The 26697-nt window shown below is 42.7% G+C and overlaps 3 protein-coding genes across 4 annotated transcripts in view; all 3 read left to right on the top strand.

The window, feature by feature from the left end:
• ssbp4 (single stranded DNA binding protein 4) overlaps positions 1-5197 on the top strand; it is an 89240-nt gene extending 84043 nt beyond the window's left edge. Inside the window, exons 11-17 of one of the 2 annotated variants that reach the window (XM_026160144.2) lie at positions 20-55; positions 191-245; positions 1488-1558; positions 1780-1858; positions 2201-2229; positions 2316-2417; positions 3617-5197. In XM_026160144.2, coding sequence (XP_026015929.1) covers positions 20-55; positions 191-245; positions 1488-1558; positions 1780-1858; positions 2201-2229; positions 2316-2417; positions 3617-3646 — 402 coding nt within the window. In that variant the 3' untranslated portion in view covers positions 3647-5197. The remainder of the gene's footprint in view (positions 1-19; positions 56-190; positions 246-1487; positions 1559-1779; positions 1859-2200; positions 2230-2315; positions 2418-3616) is intronic. The other variant, XM_026160143.2, reaches the window with a different exon arrangement.
• A 2118-nt stretch (positions 5198-7315) lies between these two features.
• fkbp8 (FKBP prolyl isomerase 8) lies at positions 7316-15172 on the top strand. Its single transcript, XM_026157609.2, has 9 exons — positions 7316-7493; positions 8043-8304; positions 8435-8604; positions 8719-8807; positions 10866-11086; positions 11276-11448; positions 11534-11611; positions 13471-13608; positions 13765-15172. The coding sequence occupies exons 2-9, from the start codon at positions 8055-8057 to the stop codon at positions 13849-13851; spliced, it is 1206 nt and encodes a 401-aa protein (XP_026013394.1). The 5' UTR covers positions 7316-7493; positions 8043-8054; the 3' UTR covers positions 13852-15172.
• Positions 15173-15948: 776 nt separating this feature from the next.
• ell (elongation factor RNA polymerase II) overlaps positions 15949-26697 on the top strand; it is a 35592-nt gene continuing 24843 nt past the window's right edge. Inside the window, exon 1 of the mRNA XM_026157608.2 lies at positions 15949-16627. Coding sequence (XP_026013393.2) covers positions 16493-16627 — 135 coding nt within the window. The 5' untranslated portion in view covers positions 15949-16492. The remainder of the gene's footprint in view (positions 16628-26697) is intronic.

Genomic DNA, 26697 nt, shown 5'->3' on the forward strand with positions numbered 1-26697 from the left:
GGGTCTCTCCTCCCCACAGATAGCTTATTCATCTTCATCTCCAGGCAACTATGTGGTAAGTGTCCCGTCACGAACTCGTGTTCGACCACGGGCCATAAATTACCTGTCACGCTGTGATATCTAACAGGCGCGCTGCCATCTAGATGCACTCGGTGCTCATTTCTCTCCCTCGCTTGCTCTCACCCCTCAGGGTCCTCCGGGGGGAGGCGGCCCACCAGGAACTCCCATCATGCCTAGCCCTGGAGGTGAGTTATACATTTCAGTTTCCCTTCTGGTTTCTGCTTTGATCCAGTGCTCACTGAAGGAGGGTTTGTCTAAGAAACATCAAACGTGTTCTCCGTCAGATACACATTTCTCTTTGGGAGACAGATCGGGCTCTAAATACGTGAAGAATTGAGCCTTTAGGAGGAGTTTTAAGTGTAAAACACTGAAAAATGGAAGAAAATATATATTGCACTGAATGTGCTTTTGTTGGAACTCTCAAATGTGATGTTCATGAAAAATCCTTTGTCACACTTTTTTTTTTTTTTTTAACTTAAGGCATAGAGTGAAAAATACTCGAGTGGAAGCAGAGGCATACAATCAACTGACTAATCCCTTTCAGGTCTGACCCATCAATAAGGTGTCTCTGTGGAGGATTGACTGCAAACAAAACGCTGCGGGCGGTTGTCCTGTAGATGTTCTGTTTCTGATGGCCTGTGAAAAGCTTCTTTTTGTGTTATATGCACGCCGCTATTGTGATATGTTGCGGGGCAGCCCTTTGCAGTCCTGTTCGCACCTACACTGAGAAGGAAAACATATTCCACTGCAGTCACACACACACAAAAGTGCTCACCTCACTCTGGAATTAGCCCCCTTCCTCCAGTCACGACAACAAAAGCCGCATTCAGGAACGCTAATGGGCAAGATTTCTCTACCCCATGTGCCGTGCATGCGCTCTGTCCATCTCTGCTCCTCGTCTTTAAGCTCGTCATTCATCTTTCTCGTGCTTTTCTCAGTTATCTGCTCACAAATTTCTACCTGCAATGTCAGATCAAGGTCACCTCACTCTTCTGAATCTTTTAAGAACAGACCGACTCGCACGCGAGGAGCGACACAGCGTGTACTGGTTGATGCCAAGTTACCAGGGTGTCCGTATAACAACTAATCTTCTTGTTACAGGAATAAGATGGGTTTCTTTGACTGTGCGTTGCAGAGAGCAGCGAGTGCATTGACTGGCAGAAAGAGGAACTGATGTTTTTTCAATTTCTTCTTCGGTGGTGGTCTTTGTCCTGTACTGTAGCAGAAACTATTACACCAATGGTAAAATTGTTGCTGCCTATGTGTCTTCAGTTTTCCCCATTCTTTACCTCAAGGACCAAAACTTCTTTCAATAATTTTTCATGGATTTTGCATATAAAAAGAGGCAGTTTACCTGTAAGTGCTTCCCAGTCTGGGAGGAGTGAAGCACAGAGAGCCTAAACATCCACCTGCTCTTCTGTTCGTAGATTCAACAAATTCAAGCGAAAACATCTACACAATGATGAACCCCATCGGCCCTGGTGGTAATAGACCTAATGTACGTATCGACGTTTGGCTCAGTTTTCATATATTTATTTATTTTCCTTTTTATAAACCAGTCAGCTAACATGTCGTGTTCCCCAAGCTGCAAAAATACTGAGAGACAGTACCTTATTTAGCTGTAGCTGTTTTGTCTTAAAACCCTCTGATGGTAATTTTTGATCTATTATATTGGACTATAGAAATAAAAATAACCGACGTGTCTGTTTTTTGTTTTAGTTCCCAATGGGACCAGGTCCCGATGGGCCCATGGGTGGAATGGGTGCTATGGATCAGCATCATATGAATGGATCACTAGGTGCGTACCTAAAGATGCGGTACAGTAAGCTATGAGCCCATACACTGAATCTTATGACACTCAAAAGCTTTTAGAAGGTGGACTCTGCCCTCTAATGGCAGATCAAGGAAGTGTTGTCTCAGTATTGAGCAAAGGGAAAATTGATTAGTGGGGCAGTGAGTTAGGCCCATTGATCCTGTTGATGTATGAGACATGATTGGTGAAGCCAGCTGAGTTAGTGCTCATCTGTATGTGTAACAAATAGCTTAATTAAAAGCCATTAGTTGTTTAAGTGCAAGCAATTTCTGCTAGCTCTGGATATCCTGCACTGACACTGTTTTTCTTTTTCCTTTTCTAATGCAGGCTCTGGTGACATGGATGGGTTGCCAAAGGTAAGACTGTCCATGCCTGCGTATCTCTCTTTGTCCGTCTGTATGAGTTCTTTATTCTCATTGGTGCGTTTCGTCCACGTTTGTAGAATTCTCCCAACAATATGGCAGGCATGAACAATCCTCCCGGCACTCCGCGGGATGACGGCGAGATGGCAGGCAACTTTTTAAACCCATTCCAAAGTGAAAGTGTGAGTAAAAAAAAAAAAAACCCTCAAAGTGTTTGACACAGATTCCCGCCGGCATGAGACTCACTCACGCCCTCCACGTTAGATGATCGTAGCTGCCAATTGTCCACGGCAACCTGGGGGATGGTTTTCTAAAGACAAATATAGATGGAGGTCTGAAGTGATCCATTTTAGAAAGCTGGCAAGTCCCCTGCCGTCTCAGGCAGGACTCATTTACCACCAGACTGAAGTGAGACGTTTTTCAAAATTAAGACATGACAGTCACGTGAAACTACTCCTTTTGCTCCAGAACATCCTTATGTTAACAGACTGAGAGCTTTGAAGATGTTTTACTATGAAAACTCAGGGTGGAGAGTGTAACGGCACAAAAATCTTCTGTCAGCGTGAAATCTCACCTCGGTGCAGATATGTGGCTGAGCTGAGAGCTGTGATTTTTAAATATGGAGGGCCTCAGTGTTACTACAAGCTTAGACGTAGCTTAGACTGGACTTATTTGGCTTATTTTTGTTAACATTAAGAGACAGAGCAATGAAAACCTTTCATTTCCTCATTGCTCAGTTCAAATCTGTGTTCAGATGCCACAGATGATCCATATCCTGCTGCTGGTGTTTGTTAGTTTTATTAGTTTTATTGTATTTTTACTGATCCGTGCATGTTAATCACAGTCTCCTGTGAACTTATGAGTTAGCTGTCAGGAAACCTTGTAGTGCTGCCTTGCTTTACGATGATAAGAGCTAAATTAACACCGTGTTGTTTTGCACACAAAAGTCTCCACGGTTTGGAAATCTGCCCCCTGCACAGTCCTTCGTGTCACGCCCCATGTTCCCAGCTTTGTCCGACTCTCTCGCAGAAACACAGCATGCACACACACAAGCATGGACAATAACACACATCATGCCTTCTCTGGTGCATGGAGCGATTGCCGTAGCGTGATTAATGTCAGACTGTACCGTCACTGTGATCTGAAATTCCCTCACATTTTCTCTCTGGGCTGGGCTTCGCTCTGCTTGCTGAGTTTACTGACATACAGAATAAACTAAAAGGAGCTTTGTGTACTGTTTGCTGCTGAAGGCTGGTGGATTTGACATGGCATTTAGTTTAAGTAGCTGAACTGCTTTTATATTAAACTGGATAGTGGAACAAGTTAAATATAGTATTAGCTTATCTTTTCTCTCTTGCTCTCTTTTTCTCTCTCTTTACAGTATTCACCCAACATGACGATGAGTGTGTGATTTTTTTTTTTAATCTTTTATTTTATTTTACTTTTTCATCTCCCTTTATCTCAACCTCCCTTTCCCGTCCACCCTGATGCGTCTTGCATTACCCTCCTCCTCTTCCTCCTATTCGTGGATGGTGTGCTGTGCCACACAGCCCCTGGGGATTCCCCTGGAAAGCAGGATTCGCCTCAAGGCCCCCCATCCCACCAACACCTCCAAACTGGGTGTAAGAACATGAAAAGGCCTCCGAGTAGCAGGAAGGATCTCGTCTTCGCCCCGTCGAGGGTCCGAGCGCCGTGAGACCGCGAACCTGCCCCTAGCGTGTCTTTCTCGCATCCGAAACCTGCCCTAGTGGGTGACATCCAGGCCCAAACGAGACGCCCCTTCGCATTCAGCTCCGCCCCGCCGTCACCCTGTTCTCACATCAAGCTGATTAAAACTGACGAGGGCGCGCAGCAGTCCTCCGACCCGGGGCCGAGAGCCCTCATTTCAAAAGCTCTGCTCCTGTGACAGGATTGGTTAAAAAAGATGAACTGATGATGTCATTTTGGGGCGAGAACGGTTTTCATTCAGTGTTTGTATTTTTTGTTGTTGCTGATATTATTGTTCTAATTTTCATAATTGATATCGTTTGACTAATGTAGTTATGATTTCCTGTAAAGGGCACATTTTCTCTCAGCAGCAGCAGCGACGGTGACAGAATAAGCACACGCTCGAAAAATGCACAATGATTTTCTGTTTACGTGATTTGATTTGTTGTTTGTCTCGTTTCTGCCGCCGTCAGCCTCGCGTCACAAACCTCCTTTAATGTTTGTCTCCTAAATGTGTTCCCCAAACTTCACGGGAAGAGTATCTGGGTAACAGAGTTGTGTTTTCAGGTACAGTGTGTCTGTAGATGCACCTGACGATCACACGTCTAACTGTACTGTCTTAAAAAGTAACCCTTCTCCTAGCTTCCTGCTCTTTTGCTGGTAGAAAATGGCTCCGATGACACCCTGACGTGATTGTCAGCTGCCATTTTTAATTCAGAAATTTTGTGAATCCACTCGTCTCCTCTACGGATTGGGTCTTTTCTGTAAATGTAACATATTTAGCTTGTACTGTGTTTTCTTTTCTATCTTTTGTTTTAATTATTTGTTATTTACAAGTCGTCTGTGACTCCTGGAACGTGTTTCCCTACCCTTCATCCTCTTGCTTTGTTTGATTTCACTGTTTTTATGGACTCCAAGTGGCCCCTTTTCTCCTCCCAGGATTCATTCTGGTCCATCCAGCAACTCCTTTTGGGCTGGAAGCAAATGTGGGAGACACTCGTTTGGGTTGAAATCACAAATCCTGCTGGGTCCACCTTCTTAACTGTGCGTTAAATACCTGCCTCTGTGGAGTTCCCATCAGTGAGTCCCACATGTGCGGGATAATGGACCCGTGGGAGCGCTGATGATGGGAGTTGATCGTAAACCATCTAAAGAAGAGGATTACTTGCAATCAATAAGTTTCCATTTTGTTTTTAATTTCAAATGTATGAAATTGATTAAAAAAAATAAAGCCCATAGAATCTGCACACAGAAACGTCAATGTCACACAGTACGCTATTTAATTTGTTTCTGATGAACGCTCGCGGTCACCGGTTCAGAGGGTGAACTGTTTCTTTCAGTTGCTTCGCAGCTGTTTTCAAACCAACGACAACTGAGCAACCAGCGTTGCCTCTATGGGTGGTGGTGATGTACTTCTCAATTTCCTGATATCAATGTGAACAGTTTGTACACAGCGTTAAACAGGGACATCTCCAGGGTCTGGCCGTCGGTGGCCTGGAAATCACTCAGTCCAGTGTTCCTCCTATGTAGTGACACACGCCTCCCGCACCCCTCCCCCCTCCTTCCACACCCCTCACCCTTTGATTTCCCTTTTTGTAAATACTGTATAATGCATTTTGATATCATTGACATGTTTTGATATGTCAGTCACTACCAATGAATACAGCTGAAAGTAAATTATAAATAGATCTGTCCATGTTTTTCATAGTGAAAGGATGCACTGACTATTTGGCTCATGTGGCTAAATTTCTAGAATACAGTAAACATGGCTAAATGTATAGAATACATTGACACGCTTAATGCAGACCATACGCTAAAGGCGTGCGTGGCGGGGAGGACGGGACAGAGAGGAGCAAAGAGCCGCGGCGTCCTCGCTCTGCCCTCCACTCCTCTGTTTTGGTTTTGAAAAATCGTGTGAATAGTTTTTCCAGAAAAATGACAAAAAAGGGCATCTTCTCACAAAAAAAAACATGTGACCTCATATTGCAGTTTTTAATATGAAGGATTTTTATCAATTTAAGAAACTTTTAAAAAGGAAAAAATACTTAAGGAAACCTCATTTTAAATTAAGAAGATCAAAATGTAATACTTATGGGGAAAACTGTGTCCTTTGCTATTCGCTCCTGTAATAGCGTTGTATAGTTTGAAGCTCTCTCACTGATCCTCTCTCAGTCCTCTGTGTATATCGATCGTCGGCCATCTCTGTACTTCTATTGTGATGTATAATACTGTACCATTAGGAAGATTTGCTGGTCGGGCGGAGGGGTTGTATTGAGACGGGGAGGGGTGGGGAATCGGGGTAAGGGCGTTTAACGATTCTCCTGTACCGTTCACGGTCCTTTCTGATGACATGGCAGTATTCAATATGAAGCAGTCTGTCTCTTGGGTTTGCTTTGTATTTCATGGTAGGATAGTTCAGAATCTTGTCTTAGGGACTTAGGCGTCTTGTGTAGGTAATAAAGATGTTCTTTGTATGTTTCTTTATATTGTAAAGTTTCTTTAGACTGAAAGAAAAACAGATAATTTGCTTATCAAAAAAGAAACAATGCATCAATAATAAATGTCATTTGATTTTTCCTTGTTGTTTGACTCTCTCTCCCTCTTAGCGCTCATTTAACTCATCTTCCATATAGTCTCGGGCAATCGCTCTTGAGTCATCCCTCGTTTCTTCATATTTTGCTTCCAACGAGCTGGGCTTTTATCATATTTTGAAATTGCGCTTGAGCAATAGTCCTGCGGGCTTTCTGAAGAATTTTCTACGTTTTTCTTTTGACATTGACTACAGATGATTCATTCAAGAGAATCCAGGCTGTGTTGAAGAATATAGGTGGTCATACCAAATTCTTTAAAGCCTCTTCTGTACTGTATTTCCATCTATGTTTTCTACATGTTTGAATAAGGTGCTGCAGTTATTTCCCATTAACCAAGCCCGAGGGGTGACTCAAGACTTTTGCTTGGTTGTGATGATGTTAATCAGTAAAAACATATTTCCACTGGAAACATCTTTTTCCTGGAAAACTTTACATCAGCATTGTTTATTTGTGTTTGGATGAAACGCATGTCTAGCCATTGTGAATATGTAAATCACAGTTTTAAAATCCTTATTCAGAATAAATCAAAACATTAGAGAGCTGCACACAAAGTCTTCATGTGTAAATTCACCCCTTAAATCACTGATACAAACTGTTTTGTTTTTAATTTAATACATTTTGAGTGTTCTTAGCTTTCAGTGTGTTCATCTGTGTTTTAAACTAGCAAAAATAAGTCATTTTATCATTACAAATAGCAGCTGCAGGCGTACATCGCTGCCTCTGAGGTAAATTATGAATAAGCATGAAACATCCAATAAACGTGCAGGGTCTCAAGGTTAACAGGAAGCAGCCTGCTTGGGGCTGTTAACAGATCGTGGCGAAGTCAGGTTGATATTGGTATGCAGCGACACATCCAGGTCTCACTGGCTTCATGTTCCCCAACAGCAACCTAACTTCAGCACTGCGAGCTAAAGGAGACTGCTCAGAACCAAAACACGGCTCTTCACAGACAATTTCAGGGTAAGTGTCCGGTTATTTTGATACAGGCTTTTTATTATAAAATCCCTAACTCTGACTCACTCCATCGGGGATCGGTATAAGCAGTGATAAACACTCAGAGACAGTAAAAAAATTTGCTAATTTAATGCTGACAACTAGCAGCTAGCTAGCTGTACATCCTCGGCTAACGTGTGCTAGCAGCAGCCTGCCATCCGTGTGGGAACACATGACAGCAGGGCAACTTGTTAGAAACTTCTGGAAACGTGTGGTTGGCTTTCTTGCTGTAGAACAACAGTTAACATGTAATGTTGAGGTGAAATCGCATCACGTCACGCTAAAATCGATCAATAATCCCGATCGATTCAGAGCGAAAGCAGGTTTTATTTTAGTGCTGTTAGCCTGTAACAAGCTCAGTGGTGTGTGACTGACAGGGGATCTTTAAACACTGTTTTTGGGCTTTAATCTGAATTGGAATCCGTGTTTTGGGAGGGCACACACATTAAGAGTTAGGCAAAGGATCATTTTTGACGTTGTCTCCCGTCTTTTTTTTTTTCTTTTTTTTTTTACCAGAGGGGTCTGCTAATGACTGACAGAGAGGAGATTATGGAGTCGGATAGCCACGATAATGCGCAATCAGCAAAGAAGAACAGCAAAACGTCGCTGTTGGACAGCGGAGAAGACTTCGAGGTTTTAGATGAGGAAGACATTGACGACGACGAGCCGCCTCCTCTGGAAGATGCCGGGGAAGGGAAGGTGAAACCCACAAATTCAGAAAATGCAAACGCTGACCCCGACCCTACAGGTCAAGTCGATGAATGGCTGGATGTTTTGGGTATGTAGGACCCATGATGTGCTCCACAGCAGTGTAGGCTGTGCTGCACTTTCCTTGATTAGTGATGGGCATTGAGCCTGATATGGACAGTGGTCAGTGTTGTAATACATGTGACCGTGTCTAATTCCAGGTAATGGGCAGTTGAAGAAAAAAGTCCTGAAGGAAGGCGAAGGGCGAGACAGTCGACCACAGAAAGGACAGAATGTGAAAATCCGTCTTAAAACGAGCCTGGTGGACGGGACTTTAGTAGAGGAGAAGCCTGATTTCGCTTTCACTTTGGGAGATGGTGATGTAATCCAGGTAAAGACCTGTTAGATTAGTTTATTAATGCCCTTTGCAGAGGTTTGTGTGTGGAATTTGCACACTTCATGTGTGATTCCTTAATTTTCTCAAGAGAGCTTTTCTCCTTTTCAGGCACTGGATCTGACAGTCCAGCTCATGGCGCTGGGAGAGGAGGCGCTCATCCAGACTGATGCCAAATATGCATATGGTGCCAGAGGAAGGTAAGGAAGTGTTTGAGGCTGTTTTTGCATGTTGTTATTTTTAAACTTTTTGTATCAAAGTTTAATAATGGCCTTCTCACAATGCTAATTCATTTAAAAGTGGGTTTCAGTTCTCTGTCTTGTCCACTTATCTAATGAAGCTTTAGTGACTTTCTGATCACACTTTGGAGAGCACAGGTCTTGGCTTGTACCACCGTTTCTCACAACAGTTTTTAGAGTTAAGTGAGGGTTATCGTGGCCGATAAGGCCGTATCGGCACATAGCTAATATTAGCCGATCTATTGGTGTGGTTCTAGTTAGAGGTTACAAAATGGTTTATAAAGAGCTTTAAATTAACCAATTAAAACAGAGGAATCCTTCTACAATAATGCATAACAATAATAATCTCATAGTGATTTAATATTGTAACAGGAACAGGGAAAACCCAACAATCAAACAACAAAAATCAAAAAGTAATTACCCCCTAAACCTGATAACTGGCTGTTCCACCACCAGGCATTTGTGATGCCTTCAGTGAGTCTTTCACGTCACTGTGGAGGAACTTTAGCCCACTCTTCTTTGCAGAAATGCTTTAATTCAGACACATTGGAGGGTTTTCCAGCATGAACGGCTGTTTAAGGTCCCGCTGAAGCAGCACAGTCTGATTTAAGTCCAGACTTTGACCTGGACACTCCAAAACATTCATTTAGTCTTTCTGAGCCAATCAGAGGTGGACTTGCTGCTGTTTGGATCATTGCTCTGCTGCTTGATTTCGCTTAAGCTTCGGGACATGAAGTGATTTGCGGACATCCTCCTTCTGGTATGGAGCAGAATTCATGGTTTCCTCAGTTACAGCGAGACGTCCTGGAGCAGCAGAGCCCCCCAGACCATCACACTACCACCACTGTGTCCACCTGCTGCTGGGATGTTCTCTTTATGATAATAAATAATAAATAATATACAAATAAATAATACATTGGGAAGGGGGAAATACTTTTTTCATGGCACTGCACACCCCGTCATTCCCCACAGAGCTGCAGAGTCACACTGGTTTGTGCAGCTCTCATCTTTCTGATTTTTGTTTATATCGCCCATCTCGAGAGAGACACAGAGAGGCGTTGTTGTCTGCCCGGTAACTGGTGGCATCTCAAAGAAACGCTTTATTGATGCTGCGCATTCATTAAACCTGAGAGTATTTTTAGACTCGCGAACGCAGCAGTGGTTAATCGTCTGACTGTGGATGTATCTAATTACTGCTTGTAAACTTTAATGTAATGTTTTCAATAGCTGCAGAATACTTTTATATAAGAAAACATAGTAATATCACAATGTAAAAAGTACTCGATGAATGAAAATGCTCTTCCACACTTGTGTGTGTTAATAAAAAAAGAGAGGGAGCGAGTGAGAAGAGTGATGCTGTACCCGTCACTGCTGGTCTTCAGTTCGTAAAGAAGTCCATGTTTTTATTTCAGAACATTTTTAGGTTGGTTTTTTTTTTTTTTTTTTTTTTTTTTTTTTCTTCATTTGATTATGTGCGTCTTTGATGCAGTGCTACATTGTGATCATAATGAAGTTCCTAACTTTCATATGAGCTGAAAATTGAAGGAAAGTCGTAGTGCTCCTCTGCACTGCAGGATTTTTCTCTTTTCATTATGTAGAAAAGTGCAGTGGTTTCTTTCCTCGGACCAAACTACCCTTCATTCAGCAGTTTTAATATTGCTGCCAGAGGCTGCTGTTCTGTGGAGATTTTTTATTTTATTTTTTAAGCATCTTTTTAGAAATGTAAGTGATCCATCATCAGGACGCCTAAAGAGATACATCTCCAAACGCTGAAGCAAACCTGGACGGCTCTGTGCACAGGTTAAGCTAATCTCTAATGCAGACTTAAATGTCGATTTTAAAAAAAAAACGCATCCAAGCACTACATTTTAAAAAGCTAAACCTACTTTTTACTGGACAAAAACGGTTTTTCGTTCTATGCAGGGACATGTGACAGGTCCTGTTTCCTGTGTAATCCAGTGATTGTTGACTTTTACTCTCTTAAACCCTGCCTCTGATTGTTTGTCTTTCCCTTTGTAGTCTTGAACCTGCAGTTCCTGCAAATGCTGAGCTGTCCCTAGAAGTGAAACTGCTGGAAGCTACTGATGCTCCAGACCTGGAGCTGCTACCCCCTGCGGAGAAGATTGCCCTGGCCAGCCAAAAGAGAGAGCGGGGCAATGCCCATTATCAGCGCGGAGACTACGCCTTTGCTGTCAATTCGTATAGCATTGCCCTGCAGATAACGGAGTCTAGTTCTAAAGGTGAGATCTGCCGATGCTCACGTTGACGATGCATTCCTGTAAATTTGGATTTGGCTGTTGTAGTGAAAAGACATTATCAGCTTAACCAGTGTTCCTCTAATGTAATGACGCACCATTTGAATAATAACTTGCACTGTTCTTTTTTTTTTTTTTTTTTTTTTTTAACTTCTTCTTTTGTTCCTGCTGTAGTTGACATCACCCCCGAGGAGGAAGAGGGGCTTTTGGATGTGAAAGTGAAGTGTCTAAACAACATGGCTGCTTCTCAGCTGAAACTGGACCACTACGATGCAGCGCTCAAGTCCTGCGTGTCAGCACTCGAACACCAGCCAGACAACATAAAGGCACTTTTCCGCATGGGCAAGGTGCGCGTAGCTCTCGTGCTTTCGGTTTCCTTCTGTCAGTAAACTCGTTGGTTCTCTTATTCACGGGTACCTGTCTTTGCTTTAGGTGCTGGCCTTGCAAGGTGAATTCACAGACGCCATCCAGACTTTAAGGAAGGCACTTAAACTGGAACCAAGCAACAAGGTATTTTTGGCCATCCATTCTTTCTCTTATCTTTATCAGGGTCCTGCGGGCGGTTGGGTGAGCGCTATCTCAGCTACATGAAGGGAAAGAGGCGGGGTAGACAGGTGGCCAGTCTGTCGCAGGCCTAACACGGAGACAGACGAGCGTTCACACCCACATTCACACCTATGGGCAGTTCAGCATCACCAGTTACTTTGGACTGTGAGGGGAATCCAGAGTACCTGGAGCAACAGTGCTAATCAACATGGCTACATGTTGTGGTGTTGACAAATAACTGTGTTCCTATGGCCAGCAGATGGGGCTATAGGGTAAAGTATCTCTATTTTTAGAGCCAATTGATCAATTTAAGGGGTCCGTCTCCAGATTGTTGATCTGAATAGGTTCTACTCACATCCAGCACATAAAGTGTTTCTGTTCTGCTTATACAGCCGGGTATACGTGGTTCTTTGGCAACGCGAGGCCGTTTGACGAAACTCGTCTAAACGTGTGGGCTTCTTGGATCAGCTGTAAGCTGCAGCAACTTGGTGCTCGTGCCCAGAACTCCCCACTTCAGTCCTACACAAATCTGTCAAACAGCACATGGCCTGCAAACCTCTTTTCAGCCAACACACACAGTGCAAGTATAATGGAGTGTTTCTGTGGCTCGGGTGAATTGCTAAGTTAATGGGCCTTTGAGAGTAGTTGGAGAAATGCAGCTAAATGTCTGATATCTGCAAATCTGAAACAAGTACAGAGGTGTAGCAAATGGAATAAACCAGAGGTATTAAAATGAAACGTACCAAAGCTACATTTAAAAACAAAGTAGATTAAGAAACTGAATCAAACTGGGGGGGGAGAATTCAGATTTCATAAGAGTCATCATTGTGTGTCACCATGTTTCTAATTTGGTGCTATATTTCCCTTTTTAATGCTAAAATATGCCACAAAAACTGAAAAGACTCCTTAAATAACCCGTGTTCTAACAGCAAGAAGCGTCAACAATACCGCGGCACTCTCGTTATAATAAATGAGGCGGTCTTGGACAGGCGCAGGCGTATGAAGTGACAGGATGACGCACTGTCGTCCTCTTCTCTAATAGACACACTGTCTGCTTTTTTCTTCTTCACTGGTGTCAGCCATTCACACCCCCATCTCAAACTCGGATGCGTGAGAGATGATTTTCCTGTCTATTTACTTTTTTTGAAATGACATGTGGATATGACTGGTCCAATTTAGACGGCCTTCGAACGTCTCAGCACAGCGTTTGGACACATGTGCTCCTAGAACAGGATGTTTAGTTTACCCTTATCATTTCTCTCAGGGACAAGTTAGTCATCTGTCAGTTTTGTGTCTTTGGTGAGCGGTTGATGGTGCCATTGCGGCGTCTTAGGTGGAAACTGACAAATCCTTTGTGTTGAAACATTTCCACAGACAGAATACACGGTTAAGTGAACATTACTGTAAACTCAATCTTTGATCAGGTTGTTTTACTAAGCAGAAAAAGTTTTTGTGTCTGAAAAAGCTAGTTTGCTTAGTCACTAGCAAGTGACTCATGTAGCAGACCATCCTGGAACAATAACTAGACCCATATCCTGGAATAATTGTCACCATGTGGGCAAAATGATTTCTTGGAAGACAAAAACATGCATACACAAATCAAATTTCATGTTTCACCAGGATTCGATTATGTTAAGTATTTCATCAGTACTGAAAAATATTGGTCGTATTTCTCTTGCAAAGCTGTGTTTTCTGCTTATCGTCGTCCTGACGTACGTGGGACGCAGAAATCGGCACTCCGGCTGCGTGTCCTGCACGTCAGCAGGTGTGCTAGACTGAAGAGCAGCTTTGAATCGTCTAATTGTCTCGCCTGTTGTGTGCAGACGATCCACGCTGAGCTCTCCAAGCTGGTGAAGAAGCACTCGGAGCAGCGGGGAGCAGAGCAGGCCATGTATAAGAAGATGCTCGGTAACCACTCTGATAACAGCAGCACGCAGAAACCACGCGCCAAGTCTTCATGGGTGAGACTGTCGCTAAAACACGGAGTTAAACCTGTGGTTCAGACTTAATCAGTATTACCAATAAAACAGGATGTGGAGTTTTGTTTGTTTGAGCTTTTCAGTGAGTCAACAAATCATTCGACTTGCTTAACATGCACTCTACTTCTGTTTCCCCAGGGTCTCAGCTGGAAGTGGCTTTTTGGCGCCACTGCAGTAGCCATCGGCGGCGTAGCCTTATCTGTTGTCATAGCTGCTAGAAATTGATGCGAACCTGTAGCGACGGCCTGACCAGTCCCACGCAGCGGGCCAGCCGAAACACAAAAGCACATCTGGCAGTGCCTTCTGACCTTTGGTCAAAGGAGGTGGAAATGTCAGTCGGTCAGTTGCCTCTTCGCCGTCACTCTCTCCTCTCTGCTATGTTTGAGAACTTTGTGACAAATTCGACGTCATCGGTAATGATGTAATATGGGAGATGTAATTCCAACCTTGTAAATGTGTAGGTTTAATAATATCTGTCGTTTTGAATCTTTTCTTTTGCTGCCATCGTTTTTCCAGTCTGGTAGTTCAAAGCGATTATCGGAACGCTGAAGCGAAAAGTGTAAAAATAGATTTAAGAAAAAAGAAATCAGCTGCTGTGAAATGTTACCATTTGTTGCTATAGTTCAGTGTCAGATTGTGCATTTGAAGTAATATTTATTATGCAAGAGACACAATTTCACTTTCTAATGGCGCACACACACACACGTTTCTAATGATGCTCTACATTGTGCACTACCTCTGTGACCCTTTGTACTGATTCTACACACATACACACTATTATTGAAACACCTGTAGAGCAGTACTGCAGTCTTTGGATATGTTTAAGTTGGTGGGTGTACGCTGAAGTTTGTGGGGGTGCAGAGAGATGGTCTTAAAATTGTGCCCACGTCATTAGGAACTACGAAGGAGCCTGCGAGTGAGAAACGCCTCACGAAGAGTCGCAGGTAACGCAGACACCTCTCCGAAAGCAGAGGGAAAGCAACAATCAGAGGCAGCATACATTATTTAGCACATGACTGCGGGATTACATTTTAAAACCAGGAGATTTATTCATGCTCTGTCATGTGTACCATCATTCAACCGCCAGAAAAAGAGAAATGTAGATGTATATAATATATATTTTCCCCTAATTGAGATGCAGTTTTTCCCTTTAAAGTGACAGCAGAGTACGGTACAGGTAATTTCTCAGCAGATGGGTGAAAGTGGAGTTTATTTTTCATTTTCAGTAAATTATACCTCAGTATCACAATTAAGACCAAATGTTGAAGGATGATTCTCTGAAGGCCATGTTGAGTGCGTGCGTGGGTTTGTTTTTTTCCACCTTTGTAATTTTTTTGTGTAGTTTGCCTTAAATTAAGTTCCATTTGGTGTTAATTTATTTTACTGCTTTCCTACCTAGAGTAAATGCGACTCCAGTAAATCTGTGCTTTCATCAGAGTAGCTGGTAGCCGCATCGACTCGTAACACTTGCTGATTAAAGTGATTATGCCATTCCATGCATTTGTTAATTTTGTATTGATCCCAATAAAACATGTCGGTCATGAGACTACGGTTTCCTTTGTGTCACTTTCTGCAGTTGTGTTTCACAGATATCGACTGTTGCACTGATTCATAAAAGGACCGCAGCTGCTCTGCTGCATCCATGTCTTTTAATAGAGAACGTGGAGAACATGCTCCAGATCATCTGCCTGTTTTCTTCTGCTTTTCTAAGTCAGTCATAGTTGGGCAGCTCCATTCTGAGGTTCCCCTTAGCATCTCCTCCTATCCAAGCATCTTACTTCGTCACACCAGCCCTCTGCATGTTCTCCTTCCCTACATCCATGATCCTCCTCTGGGCTGATCTTTTCCTCCTGCCTGGCAGCTACATCTTTATCATCCTCTGTCCAGGATATCCACTCTCCTTCCTTTGCACATGTGCAAACCACCTCATCTCTCTGACTCTGAGCTGTCCCTCTGTTGGACTTATTTCCTGTACTTCTTTCATCACAGCAGCTCTCTACCAGCTTATAAACCAAAATCACCCTGCTTACACTCACTTCTATACCTCTCTTGTGCTGATCCGCCTCCCAATCACACACAGGTATTCTCTCTTGTTCTTGACTTTTATTCCGCTTCTCTCCGGTACATACCTCCACCTGCTCCTTGTACATGTCCTGCACCTCTCTCACATACAGTCACTCCTGACTTCCTCATGCAGGATCACACTGCATGAGGACACTCATCTCCTCTCCAAGACATGGTGAAGCTCCTTCTCGATCAACACATCTGGAGTGCTCGTTCTCAGCATGAAGCCAAAACATCACAGAGACAGTTAAATGAATTAAATCAGAGAGAGTCACTGTCCATGTTTTATTGGTTTACAAGCGGACATTCTCGGGTGTTGTGACTATACCCAAACCATCATGGTGTGTGTGTTCTTGCCTTCAGACATTGACGTTTCGCTGACGTAATCTGATGACCTATCGTTTCCCTCTACCTACGCGTTTCTGCTGGGCAGTGCTGGCTCATATAGTCAGTGTATATTTTTCAGTCGTTAATAAAATGACATAATTACAAAATATCCAGGAAAAAAAAATCAAAATCATCTAAAATATCAATTAGTTTTAAGTGTTCAAAATATTGAAACAATTTAACATCGCTCAGTTACCAAACTTATAAAAGCAACACAGGTGTGACGCTGTAAAGTGTCATCATCATCATCATCAATATCGTCGTCGTCGTTATTATTTCTGAGCAGACACTCGGGCTTTGCCCACGGGGCTTCCTCGCTCCCCGGCTCGTTGCTGCATATTCATTGAAAAGCACCGGGACTTCTCGGTTTACGGCAGAGCGCGTCCGTGCGCGTGGTGGTGGGAGCGAGAGCAAGATGGCGGCGCTGAAGGAGGAGCAGTGTTACGGACTGTCCTGTGGAAGAGTGAGCAACGGCAGCAATGTCTCCGTGTTTCACGTCAAACTCACTGACAGCGCGCTGAAGGCGTTCGAAGCCTACCAGAGCAGCAGGGTAAGCGGCGCCTTTTCGGTTCCGTGCCGTCCCGGTCGGCTCCCGAAGTCCGTGCTGGCGGCTGTGACAGGCGGAGGGAGGTCGGTCCCCGCTCCGCCTGCCTTCACGCTGAGGTCCACGGCCGGTTCGGTTTGATGAGCGTGTAGTTTAGCGAGCCCCGGCTGTGGCCGGGTGCTCGGTGGGTTTTCCGTGTTTTTGTAGCTACACCCAGACACCCCTCACTCCAGCCCGGTGCCACTGGACCCGCAGCCCGCTTACTTCATCGCGTTGTTTCAGCCTCTCTGTGTAAACTTGGTATCGGCCACTTGTCTTGCTTAAATACGTCTTTTATAACGTAGAAGAATTATCAGTGAAAATTAGTCATTTATGGCGCGTGTACAGATGTTTCCAGAAAGTTTGGTACCCCTGTCATTTCTCTCCTGTTTTGTTTTTTTTGGGGGGGGGGAAGTGGGGTGGTGGTGGGGGCAAACCTTGCTAGCTAAACTAGCCATCAAACTGCCCACACATGAGGGTGTCTGGTGCCGTCGGTTATCTGAGCCCTGTCCGCTCACTTTAAGCTGTTACCTCTCTCAAAGCCTTGGCTCGGCAGTGAATACTTTGAAAAAGCACTCGGTATTCATGCGAAACATGGGCATTTTTTTTTACCCAACCCCCCTCCTCACATCCAGTAAATGCTCATCATGTTCAGTTTACAGCTTTAGACATTGTCTGAAGTTACTGGACACTAGATTCAGCTCGTGGGTTTCTGGGTTGCTTTTTGCTCTTACTCGGCTTCTTGTGTCCACAGCTTTAAGTCTGATGGTGGCCATCTAACGTTTCAGCTTCTATAAATATTTGACAGGGAAAAGCTGACAGGCCAGGAGGAAAGGGCCTTATCTCAAGCTTCAGTGGCTGTGTATAGCAGGACTGCAGCTGACAATCCACAACAGTAAACTGTGACAGGTAATTGGGTGGCCACTAGTTGTAGGAAGAGGTCTGCCTAATCAAATACAAGGCACATGGAAGGAATGAGCATTAGAAGGTATCTGTGATGGTTATATTAGGAAATGATGATCATTTAGGACTTTGGTGTTGTGATTTAGAGATCTGTTAGCAGTGCATTTGGCCACAATTTTATCAAAACACATGCCATGTGAGCTTTCTTACGTTACCCGCTGAAAACGTGCCATACCGATTGTCCACTGCTGTTACCAGCCTGACTGCTTCCCATGAAAACTTTCATCATCTGGCATCTGCCTCCAGTCTCGTGAAGGAGGCAGAAACTTATTATTATCTCGCAGATCTTAAGCTTTAGCGTTTAATCATGCCTTCCTGATATTTCCCAGGGGTGCAGGTTAGAAAAACAAAACTTTAAGGTGAGAGTTCATTGCAGATATGAATATGTTAGATTAGTCAAGCAAATTGTTAAAACTGTGGAACACTTGGTATTTATTTGGCAGAAAGGCTAAATTAACTGATTATTATGGTTATCGATGGGTGAACCTGCCAGAAAATATCTGGCAATTTATTTGATTTTTAACTTTTTATCGGTCAGAGTAAATTAAACCATTAATCTAAGAAAATGCTCTCCTCACAGCTCCGTCTGTGTCCTGTGCCTGTTCCACGGTGGATGTCAAACTCTTCTGTTTGACAACCAAGATAAATTTTCCACATGTATTTTTCCCAATAACATGACTCTATAACCCACCAGTGGGGAGAACCGCTGCCCTTCTAGTACGTTCGTTGGCCAGATGAACGTTATGGCAGTTTTCTATGAGCTGTGGGAGGTCACAGAGTGCCATTGCTTACTGATTTGGTAACACTGTCTTAACTGTGGGACTAGAAATTCCCTTAGGAGGCAGCTGGTCGTTGCTACCTCCCGAAATGGGCTCCAAACACTGAACTGGCAGAGCTTTGAGGATAACTGCTGCCCAGTGCTCATTCAATCTGCAAAGGCTCAAATTTGCATTAAACGACTCAGAGTACACAGGAAATTGGTCAGCTGGAAGTTTCCTTTGATAACATGGATGTCAGAGGAATTGAAAACTTGTTTCACAATCCAGAAGATGTTCTCCTGAAAGTGGCCCTTGAACTGACGTGCAGACGTGTTGCTAAACTCGTATAGCTCATTGTGAGATTATCCTGACCTCTTTCCCTGTTATTTGACTTAACCCTTACTCACAGTTTGAATGACTGTGCTACTGACTAATCAGATGTGTGGACGATATAGAGAAGTGAATGGTTTTGGAGTAGTAAGGTGATAGAAACTTTGCTGCCTCATTGTGGGGATGTTGACTCTTGGCGGGCTCAACGGTTCACGATTCGCATTCAAACTTTTTGTGTTGAGCGGCATCTCTGAGGTCGGCAGGTTCTGAGCTCTTGCTTAGTTTTGGGATTGCTATATGCCAATAAGCACAGGACTGCAGAGGCAGTTAAGCACTGTTTTTATGACTTCAACAGGTTCATTGGACAGATGATGAGAGATTATTAAACCACCCATGTGACACAGAACAGTCCTGCATAGGTGTGCACGTGTGTCCTCTAAAGAAGATAATCAGTCTTATAATGTTAGTAATGTTGGTGTCTGCTGTGTTAATTACACAAATGAGAGCTTTACATATTTAAAAGCACTGGAATGAAATCCAAACAAAGGCTAACACTGGGGCTCAGGAGCGGTGCTCTTCTCAACTGAAGACCCTGTCTTCCTACATTCACATGCCATAAATTGTGGTGAGAGTTGTTGGACTGACGTCAGTTTGGGGATTCTTATTTGCCTGTGGTTGGCTGTTATCAGTTTTCATTAGGTCATAAATATAAGAACTCTGCCTTCATTTGAATAAAAAGAAATCAACAGGATCATCTGAGACTGAAGCTATGTGCAGTTTACGCTCCCTTTGGTCCGTATGGTCCATCTCTGCTGTTGTTTCTCAGAAACATCCCTATCACTCATGCCACTGCCTCAAACCTGAGCCTAAATTGCCTTCATTGTTGCTTTTTCCCCCCTTAGAGTTCCTGATTGTTCTAACATTGGCTGGCACCCAACTGCTGGGGTGAGCTGGTAGAGGAAGAGAGGTGAACTCTTAATTGTGTCATAGTGAAGTCACTACACGCTTTGCTTTGTGGGAGAGCAAGAAATTTTTAAAGGCTTATTGATCACATTCCTCTGTAAGCTAACAAAATACAAAACACGGGACCAGACGGAAAGCTGATTCAGTTCATTTAGATGCTGTATTAGTCTAATAAAGCATGTCTTGTTGCACTGCTGGCTGAATGAGACGTGACTGTCAGCTGGGGGTTTTTCTTGGTATGTCTGAGGACATGGTGAACTGGAGCTTCTGCTACGGGACTGCCAGCAGAGACTCACTCGCTTTTTTTTTTCTTCCTACTAGCTGTGACATAAGCAAGGAAATGAGTAAGGCTACCCGGCATCACTGAGCTGAAGGTTATGGAGAGTACAGATAAGTTTTGAATTATGTCTGCATGACTTTTATAGCACAGTACTAGGAAAAAACAGCTTGACTAGTGTGCTGAAATAGTACTTGGGGGTTTTAGGTTTTTTTCCTATCTCAAAAGATCTAAAACTTAACATGTCCATCCATCAAAGAGACAGCCTTTTGTCCAGAAGCCCCCATACAGGTGCGTGCTCTCTCATGCACACAGACCCAACTCACACCTCTGTTTTGACAATAGAAATGCCCAATTGACCTTTGTCTTAAAGACAAACTCACTTCTAATTCACTTTTACACCACTGTCATGAGGTGTAATGACTTGAAGACTTTCACACAGTATCTGCACAGGGAACCAAGCTTCGTTCGGTAATGATAGATTTTACAAACATTTGGCATGATAATAACTTAAACCAGGAATACTGGTGAGGGGTAGCTAGTCCCAGTGGTATTGACAAGTTATTTGTGTTGTAGTGAGAGGAAAAGAATGAATTTTGTATTCATGAGGACAAACATCAGTGCTGGCATCAGTCCCGTGATGATCTATGGTCTGGATTTATGTGCAGTATATTCCACATTTTATTCGCTTGAAGTCCTGAACTTTATAAAGAGTTGTATGAGATGTGAGTGCGCTCCGTTAAGTCTAGTTCTTCATAACCTAAAGTGGCATTTGTCTGATACGTGTAACCGAAAGCATGTTTTGCCTTCGGAATTGTCAGGATAGAAAGTTGTTGAATTGCTCAAATTGTTGTCCAGAGCTTAAATTTCTTCTCTAGATAAAGAACTTTTGAGTTTCTCCATCATGGGTGAAAAATTGACACCCTTTCTGTTGTTTTTCATCTGTGAGCATAAGTTTTAACGGTGACAAATTCTGAATTAAAGCACTTGTATCTAAGGAAGTTGTAAGTAAGCTGGGGGCTTGGCCACCTAACCCCGTCTCAGACCTTATGGGAACGGTAGGGGAGGTAACAGAACCTGGGTGGGGATTTTGTTGCATGAATCCAGTTGGCTAATGCCAGCGCTACGGTTATTTAAGGAATGCTTACTCCTCAGTTTCAGCAGAGCATGGGACACTGCAAGAGATGACCATAACCACTAAGGCCAAATACGACTCTAAATGTCATGGTGTTCCTGTGCCCTGTGGCAAGGTTACCACAAGTGACAATGTCTCCATGACCTGGTATGTCCTTTCCAAGAGCTCAGTCAGTGCATGGGTCATGGTTTGGTCTTTTAATTTTTAATCATACGTGGAGCATCATAAATGCTTAAAATAGGCACAAATGAGTAGTGTGACTGTGGCGCCAGAACAAATTATATGCACATTTGAGTTTTATTCACACATAACCTTCGTTTTTAAAGGTGTTACTTCGCTCAGTGGGTTGTAGCAATAAAGAATAAATGCCCAGACGTAATACATGAAAGACTGCTTCATCAATTCAGAAAACCTGAATTAGGCTGGACCTTGAAGAAATATCTGCCAATTCAATGCAGGCTTTTCCACATTTGAAAAGACTGAGTTTGAAAGGAGATTCCTCTTTTATGTTCACGTCTATCCTTGTGTGTGTTTCTACCTCAGAAAGCAGGTTGGAACACACACAATAATTATTCTCGTGTTGGACCTCCGATGCTGTTGGAGTAAGAAAACTGAATTTTTCCATCTGTAGGGTGTCAATGTAGCTCAACTACATACACTGGACAGTGATTACACTTTGCATGTGCTAGCTCAAAGATCAGGTCACACAGATTAAAATTAACAGGCTTCACAGTAGGGGTGCAACAATACTCGTATCGATATTGAACCGTTCGATACAGTGCTTTCGGTTCGGTACGCATATGTATTGAACAATACAAATTTTTTTATTTATTTTATCAACTTTTCTTCTGACGATGCTGTCTGTGTTGAGCGCTCAGTGGATCTGCGTTCGACTACTCTGCCTAGGCTGCACTGTCGAGTGCAGATCCACTGAGCGGAGCGCAAGCTAGCAAGACAGAAGCTAAGCTGCCTCAACGCTACCTGAAACTGAACCTCCCCCACCCTAATTCAGATCTGGCGTTTGGAACGATCTTGGTTTTCATGTGAAGCATGACCCTGATGGTAAGCACGTCATGGACAAAAGTAAAACAGTATGTCGGATGTGCCACGCAATGCTCAATTGGTGGGAACTAGTGCGTTAGCGCACTTAGCTTGTTAACATGTTGACGCCGTCCAGCCCCACGCACGGGGCAATCCGCGGTAACTCGTTAAAGGAGATTTGCCACGTTATGGCGTTAATGTAATTTTAACGAGATTAACGCTGACAGCACTAGTGGGAACACAACGAATATCACTGCACATTTACGCCGACATCATCCTAGTGCAAAAGACAAGTGGAAGCAGACAAAAACAACAAGCACATGATTCTCCTTATGGGGACCTAATATGTTTAATATGCTGCTGAGTATATAGCCCAGAAGAAGCGTATAGTATAGCTTTTATTTTGGAAAGAGCCATTTCTCTGTAATAAACTCTTTTCTAAAGATGAGTGATTTCTCGGTCAGATTTATTTTTTTATTTTATTTTGTTGTTTCAGCAACATTAAATTTAGAAACTGTACTTTTGAGTTAAAATATATATTTATAATTTTAATAAATGACAAATTAAAAAGGCATAAACATTTTTTTTTTTGGTATCGAAAAAATATCGAACCGTGACACCAAAATATTGAACCGAACCGTGAATTTTGTGTATCGTTGCACCCCTACTGCACAGTTCACAGGTCGGTTGCACAAATGAGGTACATTCATTTCTTACACTTTTTTTTTTTTTTTTTTTTTTAAATTTAAATAAGTAGCTCTGAGCTACCTCCCACCATCATTGCTACTTCCCAAACTCAATATATTACTGTAAGATCACGGACAGATTACTTTTAAAAGCCAGGAAACGAAGAACAGTGCAAATGTGGTTTGCATGGCAGTGGTTAAGTTGTCACAAAGCTGTACGGAGGGTTGTCCAGCTGTTTTTACTCTTCACCAATGATGCAGCATTATTAAAAACATGTATTGAATGTACTGCACACAGATGTGGTCAAGATAGTGTGCTGAAGTTCAAACTGGGTGTACTACGTGAGTCCTACGCGTAACACGCAACGTGTACGGGCAATTTTGACAAATAATAGATTAATTGATTGGATCCAAATGGGTGGAAATGTGATTTAAGTGACTGTGAACATGGTTGCTGGTGCCAGATGGGCTGGTCTGAGTATGGTTGAATCTCTGCCACAAAGGCCTGTCTCAACGTAAAACACGGTACAAGCTAGTATTTGCAAGGTATACCAAATAAAGTGTCCAGTGAGTGTACAGCTGTGCATTTTCTAAGTGAAGTATTGCGGAACCATGGTGATTTGTATAGCTGTCTGTTTGGAGTTCTATGAGATCCCCTCAAAACTGCGCATCTGCATTAATCCCTGGATTCCTGCTTGGAAATTGTAAAACTTCTCAAACAAAGCTGGAAGCCCGCCTCTCATCACCAGTAATGATCCATTGTACAAATTCAGGTCAGTGTGAAAGAGAAGTTGAAGTTCGTGGTGAAATAGAGGTCACAGCCCAAGTGGTCATAAAGGGATTTCCAGGGATCTAAAAATATCACCCAGGCTGGAAAACTGTCAGGAAATGCCAGAGGCGATGACCTTAAACGTGAGAATTACCACGTTTTTACCATTTTAATTTTTGTAGACCTGTTCTCTGAACTCCCTGCACACTGGTACTATAATCACCGTTGGTTCCATATTTCATAGTGTTCAATTTGCAACACTATTATCATAAGATTTCATTAACTTACTGCAGGAAGCTCTCTTATTGCTACACTAGTAATCTCAGTATTTAAAAAAATCTAACATGTGGTTTGTTGCTGGCTGTATCAACATGGTGTGAGATGCGGCGACCAGTCTTCAGCACAACCTGAGTGTTCATATTGTTGCACTAATTAAAAAGTCCAGCTACTACTAATGATCCTGTTTATTTAAAAAAATAAAAAATAAATAAAAAAAATCAAATCTTAGTTATCAGTCCAGGGAATTCAGCCCAGCTTAATGGTCTTAAGTGTGTAAAAGGTTTATAATGACAAATGAAACATTTTCTGCATAATTGGTAAACTTACTGTTTTGCCCATTTGCTTGTTTTTGCTCTTCTGGAGCCTCTGAATGCCTGCTGAGTCTCCACTTTCACATCACTTTTGTCAAGGCCTTAGAAGAAGAAGACTATTTGAAGAACTTCTATTAAGATCTTAAATGAGTTTAGTTTGTTTTGCTCACTTCAGTTTTCAGAGAAATGTCTCTCTTTGTAATGAGACTGCTTTCTGTTTTTATACTCAAGTTTTACATGCATGTAGTAATTAAACAGAGAATAAAAGCTTAGGGTGACACAAGGCGTAGTCTTGTGTTTTGTTTTGTTTTTAAATTGTTGTGCCATAAGCGTATGTTTAAAAAAAAAAAAAAAAAAAAAACCTGTCAGATGCCATGTGCAGATTATGTGTGCACCATTTCTTTGTTGCAGGGCTAAAGTAATGCTTCAATTCAAGCACGCGATCAAAAGAAGCTCTGAATCAAAAGATGGAAAACTTAAAACCCTTCAAAGGGTTTCCTTCTAGAGGTGAAGATCTTACAGTAAATGGAACACAGAGTTAGCCCAATTATACGTGTGTGCTATTGTGCTGCCACGTCTATTTTCAGGGTTTAGACACACAAAAGAAGCACTGCAGAAATGCACGCACACTTCGTATTATGACTAGGAACACCCAGTACCAGTTTACCCCTGCAGAGTACATGGCACATAGTGCTCTTTCCACCTCTGAAATCCTAGACAGGTGGAGCACCTTAAAAGTGTGACAGTGATGCAACTAAACACCTGACTGCAGTCCTACCCATGGGGATTTAGTCCTGGCTATTCCTGTGCACATTCACAACCAAACAAAGACATGCCTTTACTTCCCCTGCAGTCTGCATTGTTGGAGAGTTGCACTTGTGTAACTAATCAAATTCACATAGTTTCTGCGTTAATCTGAGTGGTAATTTCCTGTGTGCCATCTAGTTTTTGACCCTGTCACATTAATAGTCAGGAACCCCTTTAGATTTTTGTTATTAAGCTTTTAAAAAGATTGTGGCCAAGCAGGCTAATGATGTGTTTAATGAAATGTTTGGTAACTCTGAGCAAGGTTTGATTAGGAAATACCAAAATCTCACTAACAAGATCTTAAAAGCTCAGGTCAGGGTTTACTGTTGTTTTTCCTTTTAAGGAGGACAATTGCAAATTATAAGCATGCTGAGGACTTCTCACTGAATAAATATCTGAACTGATCATTGACAAATTGGATAACTTCTGAGGATGTCTAATGCAGTCAAAAGCTGTGGCGTCAATAAAAGGAGCTAAGCCTTCTTTACCCCAACTCTTAATTTGCAATTACTTGATCTAATGTTTGGAAATCAGATTTGAAAAGATGTTTTTCATGAATTGTTTTTCACATAGTGTCTGATACTCCCTAACTGTTGGATGTAAACATTGCATAATGTATGAGAGACTCCATTCTGACTGAGTAATACTCTGATGCAGTGCAAAACGGAGCTGTACTAAAATCAGGTGTGCCCCAGTTGAGGTTATAACATAAAAAGCGTTTGACCTCCTCCCCCTCCTCTTTCTTTAGAAATGAGCACATGTGGTTAGATTTGAACACTTTTCTGCAGTGACTGATGAGGTGTGAAGACAGGCAAAAGTTAGTCCGTGTTCTGCTTCTCTGCACGTCCAAAACAGAAGCGGCGGTAATGTGAAGTAGCACTCCGTTAGCGATGTATTGTGTTTGTGTTGTGGATGTGGATGTCGCTTCAAAGCTGGCCATCAATCGTACGTTACAGTTGAAAAGGACTCGTTCTACATTCTTTTTGAAAATCAAGTTTTAAATCATCATTAGCTTTTTTTTTTTTTTTTTAATACTATAGGGGGAAAATAAGCACTCAGAAGCTAAGCTTTCATTTTGACAGATTTTTAGATTTTTAGTTTCTTCATTAGCTCTTTGGCACCAAGTCCCTGCTGGTCCTCATTTCCTTGCTAGTAGGCACTGTGTGGGGACATCCGCATGCTCAGTCTGAGGCCAGGAGCTGTACTGTGTCCCCAAGGTTAGCTCTGTGGAACGTTCTGGGCTCAGGTCCCAGAGAATAGTGACATGTCAGCAGCCCATTCAAACGAACAGGCTGAGGGTAGCAGTATGTTAGCATTGCTGGGAGGGGGAGGGCATAGGGTGCTAAAACTGGTGCTGCGTTAAACATTGCAGGGGGGAGACCGGGGAGCCTGGCTCCATGAAAGGTGTGGTGTCCCCGGATAGGCTGTGCTTTTTTATTTTCTTTTTTTCCCCCCTCTCTTCTTCCTTTCTTTTGGTTTCTAATATTACGAGTTTAGTACAGTATAATCAATCAATCTTTATTTATAAAGCACTTTTCATACAGAAAAAATGTAGCACAAAGTGCTTTACATAGTTAAAAGCAGCCCACCCCACCCTCCAACTCACTCCCCACACTCTCAATACACATATATCCCCCCACCCCCACCCACACACACATACACACACGCGCACACTTAAAGAGTAAAAATTGGGCTGGGCTCGCATGAGCCAAGTGAGG

This window comes from Astatotilapia calliptera, chromosome 23 (assembly GCF_964374335.1).
Source record: "Astatotilapia calliptera chromosome 23, fAstCal68.1, whole genome shotgun sequence".
NCBI lineage: Eukaryota > Metazoa > Chordata > Actinopteri > Cichliformes > Cichlidae > Astatotilapia > Astatotilapia calliptera.

Coding starts and splice junctions, on each gene's coding strand:
- fkbp8 (XM_026157609.2), top strand. CDS start 8,055: ATGACTGACAGAGAGGAGATTATGGAGTCGGATAGCCACGATAATGCG. Junction 11,612..13,470: donor AACTGGAACCAAGCAACAAG/GTATTTTTGGCC, acceptor TGTTGTGTGCAG/ACGATCCACGCTGAGCTCTC. Junction 13,609..13,764: donor CACGCGCCAAGTCTTCATGG/GTGAGACTGTCG, acceptor CTGTTTCCCCAG/GGTCTCAGCTGGAAGTGGCT.